Source organism: Lutra lutra, chromosome 4 (genome assembly GCF_902655055.1).
Source record: "Lutra lutra chromosome 4, mLutLut1.2, whole genome shotgun sequence".
NCBI lineage: Eukaryota > Metazoa > Chordata > Mammalia > Carnivora > Mustelidae > Lutra > Lutra lutra.
This window is the reverse complement of record NC_062281.1, coordinates 105,147,124-105,165,935: the sequence shown is the minus strand read 5'-3', so window position 1 is coordinate 105,165,935 and position 18,812 is coordinate 105,147,124. Positions and strand designations below refer to the sequence as shown.

At 38.9% G+C, this 18,812-nt stretch overlaps 1 protein-coding gene across 3 annotated transcripts in view; it reads right to left on the bottom strand.

Annotated features, from left to right (window-relative positions):
- VAV3 (vav guanine nucleotide exchange factor 3) overlaps positions 1–18,812 on the bottom strand; it is a 373,454-nt gene that overhangs the window by 127,748 nt on the left and 226,894 nt on the right. For all 3 annotated transcript variants that reach the window (XM_047724317.1, XM_047724316.1, XM_047724318.1), the window contains exons 16-17: positions 6,222–6,323; positions 5,816–5,916 (exon numbers count right to left, since the gene is read on the bottom strand). In XM_047724317.1, the coding sequence (XP_047580273.1) occupies positions 5,816–5,916; positions 6,222–6,323 (203 nt within the window). The remainder of the gene's footprint in view (positions 1–5,815; positions 5,917–6,221; positions 6,324–18,812) is intronic.

Sequence of the window (18,812 nt, the reverse complement as noted above, 5' to 3'; positions counted from 1 at the left end):
TGACTGGATCAGGGAGTATACTTCCCCAGAAACTGGGATATTTTTGTCACAAGGCATTTTATGAGCTAGTTCTCTTTCTTGGTAACCTAACCTAGGTTCCCCTATCAAAAGCCTGATGGTTGATGCTCAGGGCATGAGACTTCCCTTACATAAGTACCAGAAAAGAATGCAAACAGTCTGCCAAGTTTTCCATCTTTCATTCTTAAAGTACCAGCCAGGGATTTAGATAAGATTTTTATTTCACTTATCCTACATCCAGTCGGACTCTGGTCTCTACAAGGGCAGAATCAAAACCTGTCCAATCTCCCACAGCCTCCTGCTTCTAGTTCTAATACTACAGTGATCCTCAGAGCCCAGAAACCCTGGTGCTACACTTCTACTCATTAATCTATCCATCTGTTTGTCGGTCTGTCTACTCACTTATCCATCTACCAGGGTTTCCCAGAGGTCAGAGCACAGGTTAAATATGGTTCCGATCAGTGAGAGGCTCCAGTGCAATTGAATTTTGGGCATTATACTGTAAGGAATGGAGCAGTAGAATCACACAATCAGAATTGATTTTAATAAAGATAATGTTTGGAAATCATATAGAAAGAGTATAATTAACAGCAAGAGTTAAGAGACTTTTGTAGTTGTCCAAACAAGTGACACTGAATTTTTTTTTTTTTAAATCTATAACAGTATCATATCAGTGGATTCTAGAGAGCCTTAGGAAGAGAAAAAAGAACAACTGGTAAGTGAATGAAGATGAGAGAGGTGGGTAAACCAAGGCTGACACCTAGGTTCAGGTGAGTGTATGGTTGTGGACCTTTAAGACAAGGAGTAGGTGGAGAAAGTTTGTGTTAGTGACTAATGAGGTTGGTTTGAAATTTGAAGTCACTGCAGGGCACCTGGGAAGGGAGATGTGAGAAGAATATAGACATTTTGAATCCAAAGTTCAGGAGAAAAGCCTTACGTGGAAATGGTGACTTATCTACCTGGATGTCGGTTATAGCTAATGCCAGGGAATCGGATATCCAAAGGACGGTATGGGGGATGTGCAGATGTGAAGGAGTGTGTCAAGGAGAATGGTTAACAGTGCCAAATAAAAGAGAAAGGTCAAGTTAGGTGAGGTCTGGAATGTGATGACCAGCACAATTGGCAGTTAGAAGGTAGAATGGAAGGTTCTCTCACTTTCATTTAGCCCCTGGGTTAGTGTCATTTTGTTCAACTAGTCCCTCTTCTCTGCCTGGACCAATATAGAGTGAAAATGGCATGCTCCACTTTCTGGAACTGCCTCTACCCCAACTACCCAATGTTTATAATGTAACCATTTCTACTAGACACAGCTTTCTGGACCACAAGTAGACTCCTGACTCACTCTGACCTGATCAGTATCTCTCTTTGCTTCCTGATAATATAGTTAGACTGTAATAAGCAAAAGAGTTACAGAGCTCTGTAAAGTTGAGGTCAATCTCAAGTCACCTATTGATATTAAATCAATACTATTCACTTATTTAAAATTAGCTGTTTAAATAGTCAAGTTCTCCTGAAATGATGTCACACTTTCCTCCAGAAAGAACCCTATCCAAGTGACCTATGTCTCCAGCCCTTGAGACATCTTGCCCTTCCTCCTGCCCTCCTCCTGTACATCCATACTTCTCCCAATGTCAAACCAGTCATGAAAATTACACTCTCAACTAGTGCAAGAAGTTCTTACTGTATCCAGCTCCTGGACTGTAGAAAACTTCAGCCAATGTTGGTTCTCTGCTGGCTGGGAAATACCCATAAGGCCTAGCTTGCCCATGTTATCCAAACTCTGCCTGTTCTACCACACTCACATCAGACCCATCAAGTTCAAACTCACACTCTACCCACGCTTACTACCCACTGCAGCACAGGAAGTGGGGAGTTCAAAGATAGGATGTCATAACTTCTACCTTTTAGAGGGCATCTGTTTGGGAGGGTTTGTTTTGTTTTGTTTTAGGAAAATCCACCACTGGAAAACAAACAAACACGTAATCCAATTCCTTTAAGGGAGTTAAAAAAAAAAAAAAGGAGAAGAGGAAAAATCTGTCCAACCCCTACCAGCCTGTTCCCAGGGCCCAAAATCCTGGAAGGCCAGCCTTACCAGGTTCCTGTGTCCCGGTAGACAGCAACAGTGCCCACTGCCTCTGTTCGAATATTTAAAAAACACACTCTAATTTGAGTCCCCACATTGTATTACAAGGGGTCTTTGGAGGGGACACTCCAGGAGCTAACTGAATTGAAACAAAAGGAACAGAAAGAATGCAAAATGGAATTTTCTAGAACTGTGGGGGACCAGATAGGTGCTGTCATAGATGCTGGGCTCTCCAGGTCTTACCTGTGATTGGATGGATGAAAGCAGCAGATGTGTACCCCCAGAACCCCTAGCTGCTGACAGCTATAACAGACTCCTCTTCACTCAGGATAAGCAAGGCCTTTTACTCTGAAGGACTGCCCAGCAAATCCTCATCTGAAGACAAAAGAGGGAAGCCTCCTGACAGGTTCTTACCACTTCATACCACTAATTAATGGACTATGAGCATTCAATGCCATCAGTCTCTTAAAATCTTGGGCAGGAAAGGACAGAAAGAGAGTGAGACACAGATGCATAAAACACAAGAATGGAGGACAACATTGGCTGCAAGGCAGAAAATCAAGAGAGAAAGAGAATTATGTTTAAAACTCCAAGAAGTAAATTTAGCCAGAGGTTTAAATTTTTTTTTTCCTGCTTTATAGTGAATTCTATAACAGAGCTTAGAGAATTATACTACCTTTTAATAAATGATATCTGTGGGGCGCCTGGGTGGCTCAGTGGGTTAAAGCCTCTGCCTTCAGCTCAGGTCATGATCTCAGGGTCCTGGGATCGAGCCCCACATCAGGCTCTCTGCTCAGCAGGGAGCCTGCTTCCCCACCCTGCTCTCTGCCTGCCTCTCTGCCTACTTGTGATTTCTCTCCCTCTAATAAATAAATAAATCTTTTTTAAAAAAATGATATCTGTATAAGTAAGCATTATCTATGACCTTCAGGGCATAATGGCCTTATTTCTTACTTTTATAACTCAGTTTCCTCATCTTAAAATAACAGATCCTAGAACTGAAGGTGTCTTAATCTTCTAGCTCTGAGACACTTGATGGGGAAAAAATGCAGGCATAGTCCCAGGGAGGCCTGAATTTCTCACAGCACTTCAAAGCATTGAAACCTAAATATATTGGTAGTTACTAATTTAATTGAATTTAGAAGTATTTTTGCATTAAAAAAAAAGTAGAAACTCTCTTTCTCAGAGAAAACAGCTGAGCAGAACTCAGGGGTTCAGAACAAGCTCCGGAGTTGGACTGCCTGGATTTGCATCTTTGCTCTATTGCTCAAGCAACTAAGGCAAGTTACTTATTTCTCCATGCCTTGGTTTCCCATATGTAAGACAAGAATAGCAGTAATTCCAGCTTTAAAAGATTCATACAGGACTAAGTGAGTCGACAGCAGTAATATACTTAGAACAGGACCTGGCACTTTGTATTTATTTTAAAAGAATATAAACTTAAAGACTAGGTGCCTTTATTATCCTGGTTTTAGAAGGGAAAAAATTAAGACTTTACGAAGGTTAAGTAACTGGTTTCAAAGTCACCCAGGGCGTAAGCATTGAGAGGGATTCAAACCAGACCAAGACTCCAGACCTTGTGGACTTCCCTGCCATCACACACAGTCTCCCAGCCCAGAGTTACTCACAGAAGGCCAGAGGATACTGGAATAATGACTTAGGGAATGCATTTTTTTTTTTTTTAATCTGCTTGACTAGGAATTCTCAACTGTTTCCTATTGATTTTTTTCCCCAAGTAAAATTTAAAAATGTAGTCCTTTAGCATCATTCACTTATATCACTTCAAAGTTCGGTGCTAACTATTTCTTCAATTCACACTCGCTCCACATCATAAAAACACAGCAAAAATACAGATTAAACCCATGCCTTTAAAAAAACAAAAACAAAACAAACAACTCCAAAAAATAAAAACGGACTTCTCATCGTAACATCCTGGATTGAAACACTGCATTTTTATTGTACCCAGACACTGTGCTAAGCATCAACATCATTTCATTTGATCCCCAAGATAATCCTCTAATTTCCTTTTTATGCAAGAATATACAAAACCTCAGAATGCTTAATTAACACCCCCAAGCTTGCATAGCTAGCAAAGGGCAGGAGGAGAATTTCTACCATTTTTGCTTGACTCTCAACTACTCTCCTGCACTCTTTCAGTAGAAGGCAAGAACCATGCCAACTATGAGATCACTTCCCATTCCTCACAGACTGAAACTCCTAAGACAGGGCTTGCGGCGGGGGGGGGGGGGGGGGGGGGGGGGGGGGGGGGGGGGGGGGGGGGGGCGGGGCGGTGCTTTATAAAAACACATTAGCCTACCACCAACACCTAACATGTTAATTGTCCTCAAAGAGATTAAAGGATGGGGCAAATAAAGTCAGAACAACAAAAATTTAAGTGATAAGATGTACCAGGTGGACAAAGGAAGAAGAATAATAATAACATATAACATTTCTATTTTATAACTTTGTCAACTCTATCTGACCTTCAGAAACCTTAGTGGGTGCTGATCTTGTCTCCTTGTCTTAGCAGACTTGAAGTCAATTGCATGAACACTGACTCCCATCAGAAAACGGGAAGCACTGCCCCAAGGACTGAATGAGTTCATGCAGGACAGGCCTGGCAGACAGCCCAGTGTAGGTGCTCAACCAAGGCGGGATGCTCCTCCTTGCAGCTGCCCATGCCTGGTATGGAGAGCTCATGGCTCATGGGAATCTTAAAAACCATCCACCGGAGGAGCAGAGTGAGAGGAATGAGCTGTGATCCCAGTCCTCTAATGGGATTAACAACTTTTCTACAACTGCCCATTTTCTGAACTCAGCTCTGAAATGAGCTATTATTCTGTTTCACTCTTCTTCATATTATCCAAAATAATTCAATGTCCACCTTTTCCTTTGGGAAAATCAAAGGTTGACATAGCTACCTTTTGAACTCAAGCTGTTAAAGATCTCTTTCTTCTGTTCAAAAAGTTTTACTGATTTTGAAAGGTCTTATTGATAAAACACAAGAGAAACTCAGGGGAAAAGGACAAAGAGAAAGAAGAAGAAAGAGAAAGTATAAAGAGGCCAGAAAAGAAAGAGAAGGAAGAGAGCCCAAGAGGAGCAGAGAGAGGCAAAAGGCTACTGAATGCATAATTGCCAACAGTCTTGGCAACTGGCTCATGTAACAGTCATGGAGCATTATTTTTAAAAACCAAGGGGAAAATATTTACATAAAATCCAAAGGATATATGCTCTCTGTTAAATGCTGCAAAATGACAATGTATTCAATTCATTAATTCATGAATTAGTCTGTGTGATGTTTACTTTTGGCATCATTACCATTTCTGAGCTGAATATTTAAGAGAACAAGGGAGAAATTTAAGGACTAAAGAAAGAAGTGAAAAATTATTAATTTTTTTTCAGTTCTGTTTTTGTTTCTCCATTTGTGTGCTTTGGCTATATTTGTACAGCATTAGTGAGACTCAGGGGCCAGGCTGAATGAAATAGGTGAATGAAATCTTCCAAGGCCCCCCACCCCCAAAAGGCTTCTGCCTCCCAGGTACATATAAAAGTCACAGGAATTTAAAACATTTTTTTAATTGTCCTTATAAATGATAGTTTCAAAAGCAGATCTGTCACCATAAACACATATTAAGAGTAAATTAGGTCTTAATGATGTTTATCAAGTTTTATATCCTAATTAAAAGGAGAATCACAATAATAAACATGACTTACCAGCAGAATTAACTCTGCCACAATTGTCTACTCTTCCCAAGCATTCTTTGTGTGCTCTCGCGCCACACTTAAAACATAAATAGCCTTGATAAAATGTTCCTCTGAAAGGTAAAATTAGAGAGTGATATGTTAAAAGGTGCTAAATGCTGCCTCTATGAAACCATGAGCACAAAAAAGAAAACAAGGGAACACAGAGCTTGGCAAAGTCTTCTCAGCAGGGGAGAGGGTCTCCTGGGGTTCAGAAGGAAGCATCCAGGTAGGAGGCTGAGGAAAGATCTGTTGGCTCAAAACTGTCAAGGCCATTTCCCCACTTCAGAACATTTTGGCTGGGATATTAGAAAAGTCTGAGACACTGAGCAATTATAGCAGCTCTTTTAAAGTGAAAACCAGGACCAAGCAAGCTTACCTCAGGAGCATCTGGCAGACTTTGCAGGATGTAACCCGATTGAAGGTGTGCATCTTGAACTCATGGAAATTGGAGTCTGCGTAGTCTGGCCTTATGTTTGATCTATAAAAAGGGGGAAAAAAAAGTAACTTCCTAAAGAAAGTTTCACAACAAAATAGCAGTCTAGTCCTCTAAAACCTAAATTCATCAACATTACATGGGGCAGAGATCTGATTCAAGCAAAAGGCCATTAAATATGCAATGTTTTCTAAGCCAAAAGTAGGCGTTGCATTAAAATATGCACCAAAATCTGGTTGCGTGCAAAGCAGCAACACGGAAGGATTTAAGCAAACTAATCCTCCTCAGAATGGAGGGTTCCCAGAGAACTCTACAGAATGGCCACAGAGGTCAACCTGCCAGGACAAACACAAAAACCTGCTGGATATTCATGCTGTGTGATAGCTTCCCCAGCCACGTCACTGAAATATAAACTAGATAGAGAGGGTGGGCAGGAGGGGAAAAAGGTGCTTCAACCCCATGGAAGCCATCTCTAAATAGGTATGTGGATGATGTAATCATCTGTAAAAGTGAATAAAGTAATTTTGTAAAAACTTTTAAAACAAAATATCAGTCTGATTATCAAAAACTTCTTCTTTAACAATTTGCCTTCCTTGTAATCCAAATAAAAATCAACAAAACTGTGTTTTAGATTTTACTTTTTTAAATTTATTTGACAGAGAGATCACAAGTAAGCAGAGAGGCAGGTGCGGGGGGAGGGAAGCAGACTCCCCACTGAGCAGAGAGCCTGAGATGGGGCTCTATCCCAGGACCCTGAGATCATGACCTGAGCTGAAGGCAGAGGCTTAACCCACTGAGCCACCTAGGCGCCCTAGATTTTATTTTTATTAGCTGCATATGCAAAAAAATCTATGAGGCATACCACAAACTACCATAACAGACGTAAGATTAAAAAAAAAAAATGACACAACCAAAGTAACTTTGTGCCAATGCTGTAACGACCACATGATGTTCGTTAGTCTGCTTAACCTTCACACCAATCCTAATGACTCAGCACTAATGATATCAGTAATTTACAAACAAGGAAACTGAGGACAATACTAAAGTGAAAGAAATGGCAGAGCCAGGCCCTCCAACCCAGGTTCGTTCTCTTTGCCCCCGAAGCTTCTGTGCAAAGAGGAATTCAACAATATTCACTTTAATATAACTAGATTGTTGGAAACAGTCAATTAGTCATTTTCAGAGAAGTTTTTTTTTTAATAGTAATCATAAATTTATCTATGTCACAGAAGAAAGCAGAAAAATTAGAAAAGGACTAAAAAACAGATCTAAATCGGAGGTATATCAGGAAATCTAAGATGATGCTCTCCAACACGTTACAAGCAATTTGAGAGTGTGAGAAAAGTCTGAGACACTGATGAGCTAGGATTTCTCCCCTTTTATAGAATACAGCAACTCTCAACCACACGGAGCCTTGGTGTAATGAAGCCTAGTGCAGGCGGGCGACCAGGCATCAATCTCTGAGGGACCAGGAGAAGTGTTATGAAAAAACATGCGCAAAGGCAATTGGAGTAGCAGGCAGTGATGCAGAAGTGTCAGAGAGGTCAGCCTTCCAATCCATCTGCTGAATATGAGCGTGCTAAAAATGAAATCAAATATTAGTGCCATCTGGGATTTCTCGGCTCCATGCTTCTAGTGACCTCACTTTTTAGGAAAATGTTCTTCTGCATGCTGAAAACCATGGCCATTTCCATCGTGGTATTTTTGTGTTCCTGATTAAAAATTATAGCTCTTCATGAATAGACAAGTAGAGAAAAGATAAGGTTCTAAAAGCAAAACTCTCTTCACGAGAATCTTGAGTCATGCATTGAAAGAGCATCAGGGCACCTGGGTGGCTCAGTGGGTTGAGCCGCTGCCTTCGGCTCAGGTCATGATCTCAGGGTCCTGGGATCGAGGCCCGCATCGGGCTCTCTGCTCAGCAGGAGCCTGCTTCCCTCTCTCTCTCTCTCTCTCTCTGCCTGCCTCTCCATCTACTTGTGATCTCTCTCTGTCAAATAAATAAATAAAATCTTTAAAAAAAAAAAAAAAAAAGAAAGAGCATCAAACCCCATTTCCTCAGCCAGGAAGGCCTGTTGCTCATTTTTCTCTGAACACCAAGGTGATAGAGTCACACATGGATTGTCAAGTAACAGTTTACAGAGTACTGGGAACTTGAAGAATTCATCAGCCTGGCACTATAAACGAAAAGTAGGTCTTCTTTAGAAATGTAAATGGATCCCAAACAAGTAAGAATTAACTAATTTTATAAGCTTGCCTGTGGCAGAGGTGGAACACCACTGTCAGTTACTTTCATGAGCCAACTAGGAATAAGCTGAGTTTTTGGAAACAAAAAGCTGGGAGGAGAATCACACTAAGGAGTTTAAGAAAGAAAAAAAAAAAAAAGAAAGAAAAACCAATCCTGAAAATATTGTTAAAAGTAGTTGCCATAAGTGAAATGAGACTCAAAATGGTACGGAGGAGCTACTGGAATTTAAGATTAAAAAAAAAAAACAAAAACTATAACTGTGTATTATTTTCTAAATTTAAAATTAAACACTAAAGAGTAAGAGTTAACTCTGTGACCCAGGAACTGCTACTGAGGCACCATAGAATACAAAAGTATAGCTGAGGGCAGGAAATTAGACCACCTGGGCTTAAATGCTAACTTGTAAGTCACTATCAGCATGACCTTGGGCCCGTTAGTTAAGTATGACAGGAATACTCATAAAATCAATCCGTAAACCAAGATAACGTAAGTAAAGCGCTTAGGACTTTGCCTGGCCCAGAGCTAGCGTTCAATAAGCACTGGCTACCATTTACAAGCTGCTGATTCCAAATCTGCAAAATAATGATGTAATCAGAACAGTGCCTTGTGTGTTTTAAGAATCCCCTCATAGTCCCGGGACCTAGTCCCCAGAGGATTCCCATTCTCCCGAGAATTTCAGGCAGGAAGGCTGTTATATCCTCTGTGTCCTTTGGACCAGAAACCCACAGATGCATGATAAGAAACAGGGTTGCCTAGGAGAATACATGTATGCAAAAGTCCAGGGAATTAGATGAAATCATATCAAAAGCCAAATGAAGAGAGGTATCAGCACACACAGACTACAGCCTGTGGGGAGGCAAAAACCGAAGACAGTAAGTTGGCTGGATGGGAAGAGTTGGAAAGGTAGATTGGAGTAGAAAAATATGGAGAACTATTAGAGTTACAGGTGGGTAACACAAGAACAAAAATGACAAACATGACCAAAAGTGGCATTTATTGAACACTTGTAATGCACCAGGCACATTAATAGGCTCTTCATATATTTTTTTCACATTTACTTCTCACAACAAACCTAGAAGCCAGAGTCACTCATTCATATTAAGTACCTACCATAAACAGAGATCCCAAGGTCTGAATGGAAAGAAGGATCCCTCAGCCAGAGCACAATGAGTGAAAAAGAGAGATGAAAGAAATGAGGTAGCAGATGTTGGCAGGGACCAAGGAAAGAGGTGAGATCTTACACAGGGGTTAATACCACATTTCCTTGACCAGAAAAATCTCTGTGGCCACTAGAGAGAGCATTCCTTGTAATGAAGCAAGAGGGAACACAGCAAGACCATATGGGACTGGGTTATCTATAGATGAGAACTGAGGGTCAAATATAGGTTAGCTCACTTGCTCAGTCATGCAGCTCTCCTCAGAGGATTCCATTTAAGGAACCTGTTTTAATATATGACAGTTTACTTGTGAGAACTTGAATGGAATCTTGTAGCTTTCTCAGGAAAATGTTCCCATTTCTTTAGCTTCATATAGGGCCCATTAGTAACACAATTAATCAACCAAATACTTAAAAGGCAAAGTATGCTCATGCTCTTACACCTCCTTTTAACTTGACACATTCTCCTTAGATTCTTGCCTCTTCTCATCTGGTTTTTTGTTAGACTATGGTGAGGACCATGTGCCTCCCCTTAGCCTGGGCCCCTTCTCCATTCTCTGGATCTGCATTCCCAGGGGCTCCACAGGTATACAAAACTCAGCTCCACACCTTTCCTAACCAAATTCTGATTTCAACCACTGACATTCACTCTATCTTCTATCCTGGAAATTTGAGAGGTGCAATGAATTTTTCCCTCTCCCTCATAACTTCTACATAGTCCTTTTCCCTTAACCCCTTTTCTGTTCCAATTTCTCCTTCCCTGAAGCCATAATGAATTTCTATTGTTTCAACTTTAAAAATACCTCCTCAAAAATTCAGGTTCCATTCTTTTTTCCTTAGTACCTAATTCAATCCCTCAGTATCTCTCAAGTAAATTGTTACAAAGGCCTTCTTAATCATTCCATCTTCTTTCTTTCCCTACTTAAAGCCATCTCCCATACTACTTCCAGAATTGCCTTCAAAAAATAAAAATAGGTCACTCTCTCCCTTTAAGACTTCTGCTGGTTCCTACGGCCTACAGGGATAAAGCTAAAACTTCTAGCAAGGGCATAGAAAGTGTTTTAAGTTCTAGCATGTCCTTTGCATGCATCTTCTTTCCCAAATGCTCATAAGCCATAGGTTATACACTAGAGGTACACAGACCTTGCCATGTGAAGAAAGTTTCCTGAAGTCAATTATTTAGCATTGTTGTGGAAGATCTGATCAATGTAATAGGACAAAAATTAATGTAAGAGATATTGTAAAAAAAAAAAAAAAGAAACAAACAAACACAAGATATCATTTGGAGATGACATTATTGGGACAACTGGGAAAAACTAAAAGAAGAAATGCAAACTAATGAAACTAGTAAGAAGACATGGCACATCAGATGGTATCTGGAAAAATGTATCTCTAAGCTCCAAACATTCTCCAGCAGTGAAGTGCAGGAACACGTGGGTAGTGTTTTCATCCAGCAACATTCCTTGAGATTCAAAGTACAAGTTTTTTCACAGGTTGGTCACACAGGCCACCATCATGATCCGCCATCATGATCACCAGCATGATCAGCCACAATCATTAAAAGCTCCCAGAAGGAAAGCAGATGCTTACCATAAATACCATGGTTTAAAAAACAAAAAACAAAAAAAAGTCTAGCTAGGCTGGCATGATGAAATTCAGTCCCCTTGGCACACCAAATGACCTTACCTCTTGGCATAAGAGGGGGCATTTCAAAGCAGAAGTTCCCAGAATGCCAGCCAAGGGACAACCCTGTAAACAGACCCTTATTTTAAAGACAGCAAACCCAAACTTACCAAGCTTACTCTCTCCTGCACAAAAATGTCTAAGAAAAATCCTAGCATGAAATGTTCAGGTTCTATATGAATAAAATTTAAAAATTAACAGAGGAAAATCAAAAGTATTCAAGTAAATAAAAGCTAACTGCTGAATACGAAGTTTGCATATTTTATAATAAATACACAGTCTCTCAGGTTAACTGATAAAGTTAAAACAACTCCTTTCCCCCAAACCAACACATGTTAACACAGCAACACACACACACACAGTTGTTTTTGTTGTTGTTGTTGTTGTTTTTTAACTTGAGAAAACATTATAGGGGCGCCTGGGTGGCTCAGTGGCTTAAAGCCTCTGCCTTCAGCTCAGGTCATGATCTCAGGGTGGGACCCTGAGAGAGCCCCTCACTGGGCTCTCTGATCAGCGGGGAGACTGCTTCTCCCCTACCTCCCCCCGCTCACCGCCTGCTGCTCTGCCTACTTGTGCTCTCTCTGTCAAATAAATAAATAAAATCTTAAGAAAAAAAAGAGAGAAATCATTATAAAATTCAACTAGGTGAATAAATGTGTGAGGATAATCGGAAAATGTGAAAATGAAGACAAATTATTATAGGGAGTATGTAGGAAGTCATCATAATCTAAGAGATACTACAATGTTTTTTAAAGGTACATTATTAAATCTATATGGGACTGACAACGAGACAGACAGAAAGATCAATAATAGAGAAGATAAAGTCTTGCAGGGGACCAAACATGTGCACAGACGTGCTATGTGATTTTTGTGACAGTCTGTTCATTTACTTATCTGCTCAAAAAAAGAAAAAGTTGTTAAACACATAATATGTGCTAGGCAGTGGGATACAACAATGAGCAGAAACATAGTTTTTGTTGTTTGGTGCTGATGGGGAAAATAAATATCTAAGTAATTCCATAAACAACTATGAAATTACAGGTGTGTCAAAGACAGTGTTAGGGGGCGCCTGGGTGGCTCAGTGGGTTAAGCCACTGCCTTCGGCTCAGGTCATGATCTCAGGGTCCTGGGATCGAGTCCTGCATCGGGCTCTCTGCTCAGCAGGAAGCCTGCTTCCTCCTCTCTCTCTCTGCCTGCCTCTCTGTCTACTTGTGATCTCTCTCTGTCAAATAAATAAATAAAATCTTTAAAAAAAAAAAAAAAGACAGTGTTAGGAAAACTTACAACTTGGAAAGTGACCTTGTGAACAGATTATCAAAGAAGGCTTTCCTACAGAAACAATGCTTGCATTGAGATCTAAAGATAATCAGGAATTTAGCAGGTGAAAAGGAAGAATGTTCTAGACAAAGAAAAAATAACAAAGTATAAATATGTTTCAGAAAATTCCCAGGTTTTTGAAAAGGTTAAGAAAATCACATTACTATCACCTATTTTTATAAGGATATAAAGCTTAAAGATTGATATTATTTCTTTGACAAATATGTATTACATACCTATGATGTGCCATGAACCCAGCCAGCAATGAGGAATAAGATGGACAGAACTTCTGTCCTCCTGCACTTTATTTCTACATCTAAATATAAAATTTAGATAGAAACCTGAACACTTGAAGGAAATACTGATGACTACATAATCTTTAAATGTAAAAAATAAAGTTGAATGGATTTATTTTTAAAAACCCAAAATTTTCCTTGAATTAAAAACTAAAACAAAACAAAAAAACCCCAGAAAGTAGGAAAATATCTATGATGTGTATGATAAAGGATTAATGTCCTTGCAATATATAAATGTTCTTGAAAAATCTGTAAGAAAAAAACGGAGACCCCAACTGAAAAATTAGCAAAGGAATCAACAGAGTGACTTACTGAGAAAGAAGAAATAAAACAATCAATAAACACATAAAACATGCTTAAGTTACTGGTAACAAAAAGCAATGCAAATTTAAATAACATATCATTTCACATATCAAATTGGCAAAAACAAGGGATAAAACAAATAATACCTAGTGTGGATAAAGCTACAGAAATATCCGAAATTTAACCTGAAAGATTTACTAATCCTCTGACATAAAATTCTACTTATTAGAAATAATCACGAAGGGTTCATTACAACATTTTTAATAATTAAAAATTGGAATTGATTAATTAAAAAATAAGGAAACATATTCTAGTACACCTATGCCATAGAATACAAAACTCAGAAATGAAAAAGAACATATATATTAGCCATATAATATATTTGCAATATATTATAGAAGAATAAGTTGCTACCAAACTATATCCATAACTGTGATTAACATAACATACATAACTACTTGCTTATATATATGAAAATGAGAACAATAGGTAAAGGCATTATGCAAGTTTTTTTTTTAATCTTAAAGTTATCTGTGTTTTCCAGTTTCTATAGCAAATGTGCATTATTCAATGTATTCCTTATATCTCCTCTTTTTCAAGATGAACAGGGATAATCACAAGAATATGTACAAGCAACCTGACTAAAGTACACAGATAATATGTCACTGAACAGGATCTGAGGCAAAGATGTGTCTCAAAGCCTTTGCTCTTAATCACTGTGCTAAAAATATCACAAGGCAATTAAAAAGCAAAGACAAACAGAATTAAGTGTTTGCAACATATGCAAAAATATTCTTGGTATAAAAGAAGCTATTACTAGTCAGTGATAGTACAATGATAAACTTGACCCACAGAAAACTTGGCAAAGGGTACAACCAAGAAATTGATCAAGAAACACAACTGACTGAGAGGCCTGTAATAAACTATTCAGCCTCATCAGTAAACGTAGAGATAATGGATGTTCCAGAACATCAAGACTACAGCAAACACGAGGTTTGGAAATAGTCATTTCTGGACATTAATTGCTTCGTTCTTCTCTTCCCACCCCCTCCCTCACTCTGCTTAGAGAGATGATCTTTGTGAGGGCTGCATTTAATCTAAGGACCAAAAGACCTCATCATCTGTAAATATTTCCTTAAACGGAAGCACAAAGATTGTTAGTGTTTCAAAATGGTAGCCTAGCCCCAGGTACAAAAGCGTAGTACTATAGCAGGAATCGAAATTTCTGGAATAGGCAAAATGCGGTCCCATGCTGACAGAGTGACCCGCAGGGGTAGACCCAAAGAAAGATAGCTCAGCTATACCTTGTTCCTGTTCCTCTTGCCATCAGTTAAGATCTTCTTTCCTTGACTAATTAAACAGGATTCTACCCAAACTTCTTGAGTGTGGGGGGGTGGGATGTACCTTTTTTCTTGCTAAAACATCACCTACTTGGAAACCTTGGCTTTCAAAAAATGAAAATCAGAACACTTTGTTTATAATAGTTAATAACTGTAAATAAATTAAATGTGCAATGATAAGGTACTGGGCAAATACATTGTGGTAATGGAAGAATAATCAGCCATTTGATCACATTGAAGAAGAGGTTTTACAAGAAAATGGAAGTATAAAATTTACTATGAACAAATATGTACATATGTATATATGTGTGTATATCTCTGTTACTATAGTGGATATAACATATACAGGAAAGGAGAAATTAGAACCATTATAGACTCTCATAGCATGTAATGTCCCCTCATTATACTTATAATAATATCCTCTTTTACATTTATTTCCATGAGTATTTTGTTAATGTTTCTTTCCCCCCCAAAAAACTGTAAGCTCCATAAGGTCAGGGTTGTGTCAGATTGTTTTTGTTTTGTTTTGTTTTGTTTTTTAAAGATTTTATTTATTTATTTGACAGACAGAGATCACAGGCAGGCAGAGAGGCAGGCAGAGAGAGGAAGGGAAGCAGGCTCCCTGCTGAGCAGAGAGCCCGGTGTGGGGCTCGATCCCAGGACCCTGAGATCATGACCTGAGCCGAAGGCAGAGGCTTTAACCCGCTGAGCCACCCAGGCGCCCCTGTTTTGTTTGGTTTTTAAAGATTTTATTTATTTATTTGACAGAGAGATCACAAGCAGGCAGAGAGGCAGGCAGAGAGAGAGGAGGAAGCAGGTTCCCTGCTGAGCAGAGAGCCTGATGCGGGGCTCGATCCCAGGACTCTGAGATCATGACCTGAGCCGAAGGCAGCGGCTTAACCCACTGAGCCACCCAGGCGCCCCTGTTTCGTTTTGTTTTTAAAGATTTTAATTATTTGACAGAGAGAGATCACAAGTAGATGGAGGAGCAGGCAGAGAGAGAGGAGGAAGCAGGCTCCCCGCTGAGCAGAGAGCCCAATGCAGGGCTCGATCCCAGGACCGGAGCTGAAGGCAGAGGCTTAACCCACTGAGCCACCCAGGAACCTCGCTGTGTCAGATTGTTTTTATCTCTGTATCCCTCACATCATGCATGGTGCCTAGCATAAAAAGGCATTCAATAAATGTGTTGAAATTTAATAGAATGTCAAAAGAAGATTAAAGATACAGGAGTAGGGGCGCCTGGGTGGCGCACTGGGTTAAGCCGCTGCCTTCGGCTCAGGTCATGATCTCAGAGTCCTGGGATCGAGCCCCGCATCGGGCTCTCTGCTCAGCAGGGAGCCTGCTTCCTCCTCTCTCTCTGCCTGCCTCTCTGCCTGCTTGTGATCTCTCTGTCAAATAAAAAAAAAATAAATAAAATCTTTAAAAAAAATAAAAATAAAAATAAAGATACAGGAGTAAAATGAAGTTAGTGTACAAAATGTATCCCAAATACAACTGGTTATTAAACATAGGTGACAAATTTAGTGCTAAATTTCCCAGAAACCAAAGCAAAGAGGAAAACAGGTTAGCTTCTAAGATAATTGTACAAATTTTCCTGGGACTACAGTGTAAGAAAAAATTGCACTGATAAGGATTTTCATGAAAGGGGCACAGTGTGTGATATGTAGCCAATGTCTTCAACAACATCCTCAAAATACAAATGTGCACCTGCCCCTTCCACCTCTTCCTGGTGTGAACCCAGGACATCATGTTAAAGTACTATTCAGCTAAAGCAATTCTACGGGGGGCCTTTCAGGACCTATTCCATCTACATATCATCACTTAAAAAGGCTTTCATGTCCCCCAAAGTCAGATACCAAGCTTTGGTTAGTCAAATATCTTTCAAGTTTAAAAATAATTCCAAATATATGAAAGTTATCTATAGATAAGACAAGCATTTGTACCAAATCCTCAAGTACTAGATCTAGGGGTAACAGTCCTTATAATTTAGAAGAAATTTCCAAAACAAAGGCAATTATTATCTCCATTGATATTAGCTTATATAATACCTTTCTCCACGAGGACTAAAGATAGATCAGAAAAATACACAAATCCTATAGACCTGAAGTTCAAAACCGACCTAAAGTTGTTTGAAATAGAAACCCCATGCCTCTCAGTCCCCAATATACAGGACTGATCACTGACCCAGCTGGAAAATAGATCTAATTTAGTAAAGTATTTTGTATACGCTGAGTTTCACCAACTAAGCAAACATTCAAGAATATCAGAATAGCTATCCAGGTTGTTTTGTAATGTCTCATGTGCTTCTGAATTCTCCAGTTCTACAAAAGCATACTTAAGCCAAGTAGTCTTAGCCAAAAATCAAAATAAGATCTATCATTTTATTCCCCCAATGTAGGCTTTCCTGTAAGATACAACTTTAAGAGTTTCATTAAATGGTGGGTTTTTCCATTCTTTTATTATCATGAACAATTTCAGACTCCTATATTATGAAATTAAATCCACCAAATGGCTAATAGGTATGTACAAAGACCCTGATTCACACAATCTTTCTGTAAACAATCCTAAATCCTTACTTGTTTTTTCATAATTTGTTCCCTCAACACCAGAGCACACTAATTATGCTGCTGGCTACTGGAAAGGGTAATAAAATGAACAAAAAATTAGCCCTCCAAAAACCAAGTTAAAAAAAAACAGAGTTCAGAAAGGAGACCTTCACCTCTTCCTAAGGATTTGTAAAAAGAATGAAAACAGAAAAGAGATTTATAAATCACATCCAAATCTTATTCTTTATATTCCAAATCACGTACCATCTTTTATCCAGGGAAATGAATAAATAGTTTCAAAATACCAATAAAAATAAGATAATGCTTGGCTCTGAAAAACAGTATTTTCTTATCTATTATATATTGCACTTCTTTATTTCATTCAATGTTGACTCCATAGAATTTTTAAATATACATCCATCACTGAATTTCTGTGACATCGCAAGGAAATTATTGAATGAAATATAAAGTCAGTGAAATCTATAATACATTGGAAGTGGGAAAAAAAATGTCAGACTGCAAGTAATTTGGATCTTTGTTACAAACTTGATGTGTGGCTTTTGGCATATAACCTATCTTTCCGCTTTTAGTCTCCTTGCTAACCAAAGAATTACATCCGTCACCCCCTGCTATGAGAAGGACATGGCTCAGGAGTGGGAGAAGGAAGGAGGATCACCATTTGTTGGTACCTGTTCTATCACCCAGATTTGTCCTGAAAATAAAATGGAAACACATATATGGACATCTTGTTAAATTGTATTAAATGAAAAGCATTATACACATGCTGGATGGTACCTCTACTCTTATTATTATCATCGTAAGTGACAATGTGTGGTGGGAACCTCAGAGGCCTCCTAAAGGTAGAACAAAACAATGACCCACCCAAAACCATATCCTGAGTCAAGGGGAGTCAATTTCATAAGGATATCCAAATTTATTCATTTAGTCATACATTCAACAAATCAAGTGCCTATTATAGTCCAGTTGCTTTCTAACACTGGAAATAGAACAGTGAATTTATCTACTCCAACAATCACAGATATCCAGTGAATTTGGATTATCTTGCTTTCCCTCAATTTTCCCATTAAAGAATATTGGTTACCCTCTTGATACTCAGAGAGTGAGAAAGGTAAAGAGAGGGGGCAGGCAGGCAGACTCTCAGTATTCAGGATTAAACAGAAAGACACGTCCATCTGTGTTAGCTATTCTACATAAGGGACAGGTTCTAGAGAATTTAGATTTTCTCATTCTCTGGTCCAATAAATCTGTACTTTAAACTCAAACACTAAAGATGACATGAATTAGGAATACTGAGCTGGCATGGTGAATTTAAGTTCTTGTAGCACATTTAAAATTGTCTGATAATATGAAGTTTGCTGCTGAATTAATGTGTTTTATAAGCATGTGGAGATGGAGAGGCTACTGCCACAAAGCAATACTGGGGAACAAAAGAGGAAATCTGAACGATAATCTGACATGCCTCATAAGGATTTCCTCTTCAAACTCTAATGATTATATATGAAAAGAACATTTTAAAATCAACATCTTATCCTTTTCAAGTCTCTGTTTCATACTAGACTCCACGCAAAAGCATAAACTGAGCAGGATTTCAGGACACACTTCATACAAATTGAAGCTACTATCATTT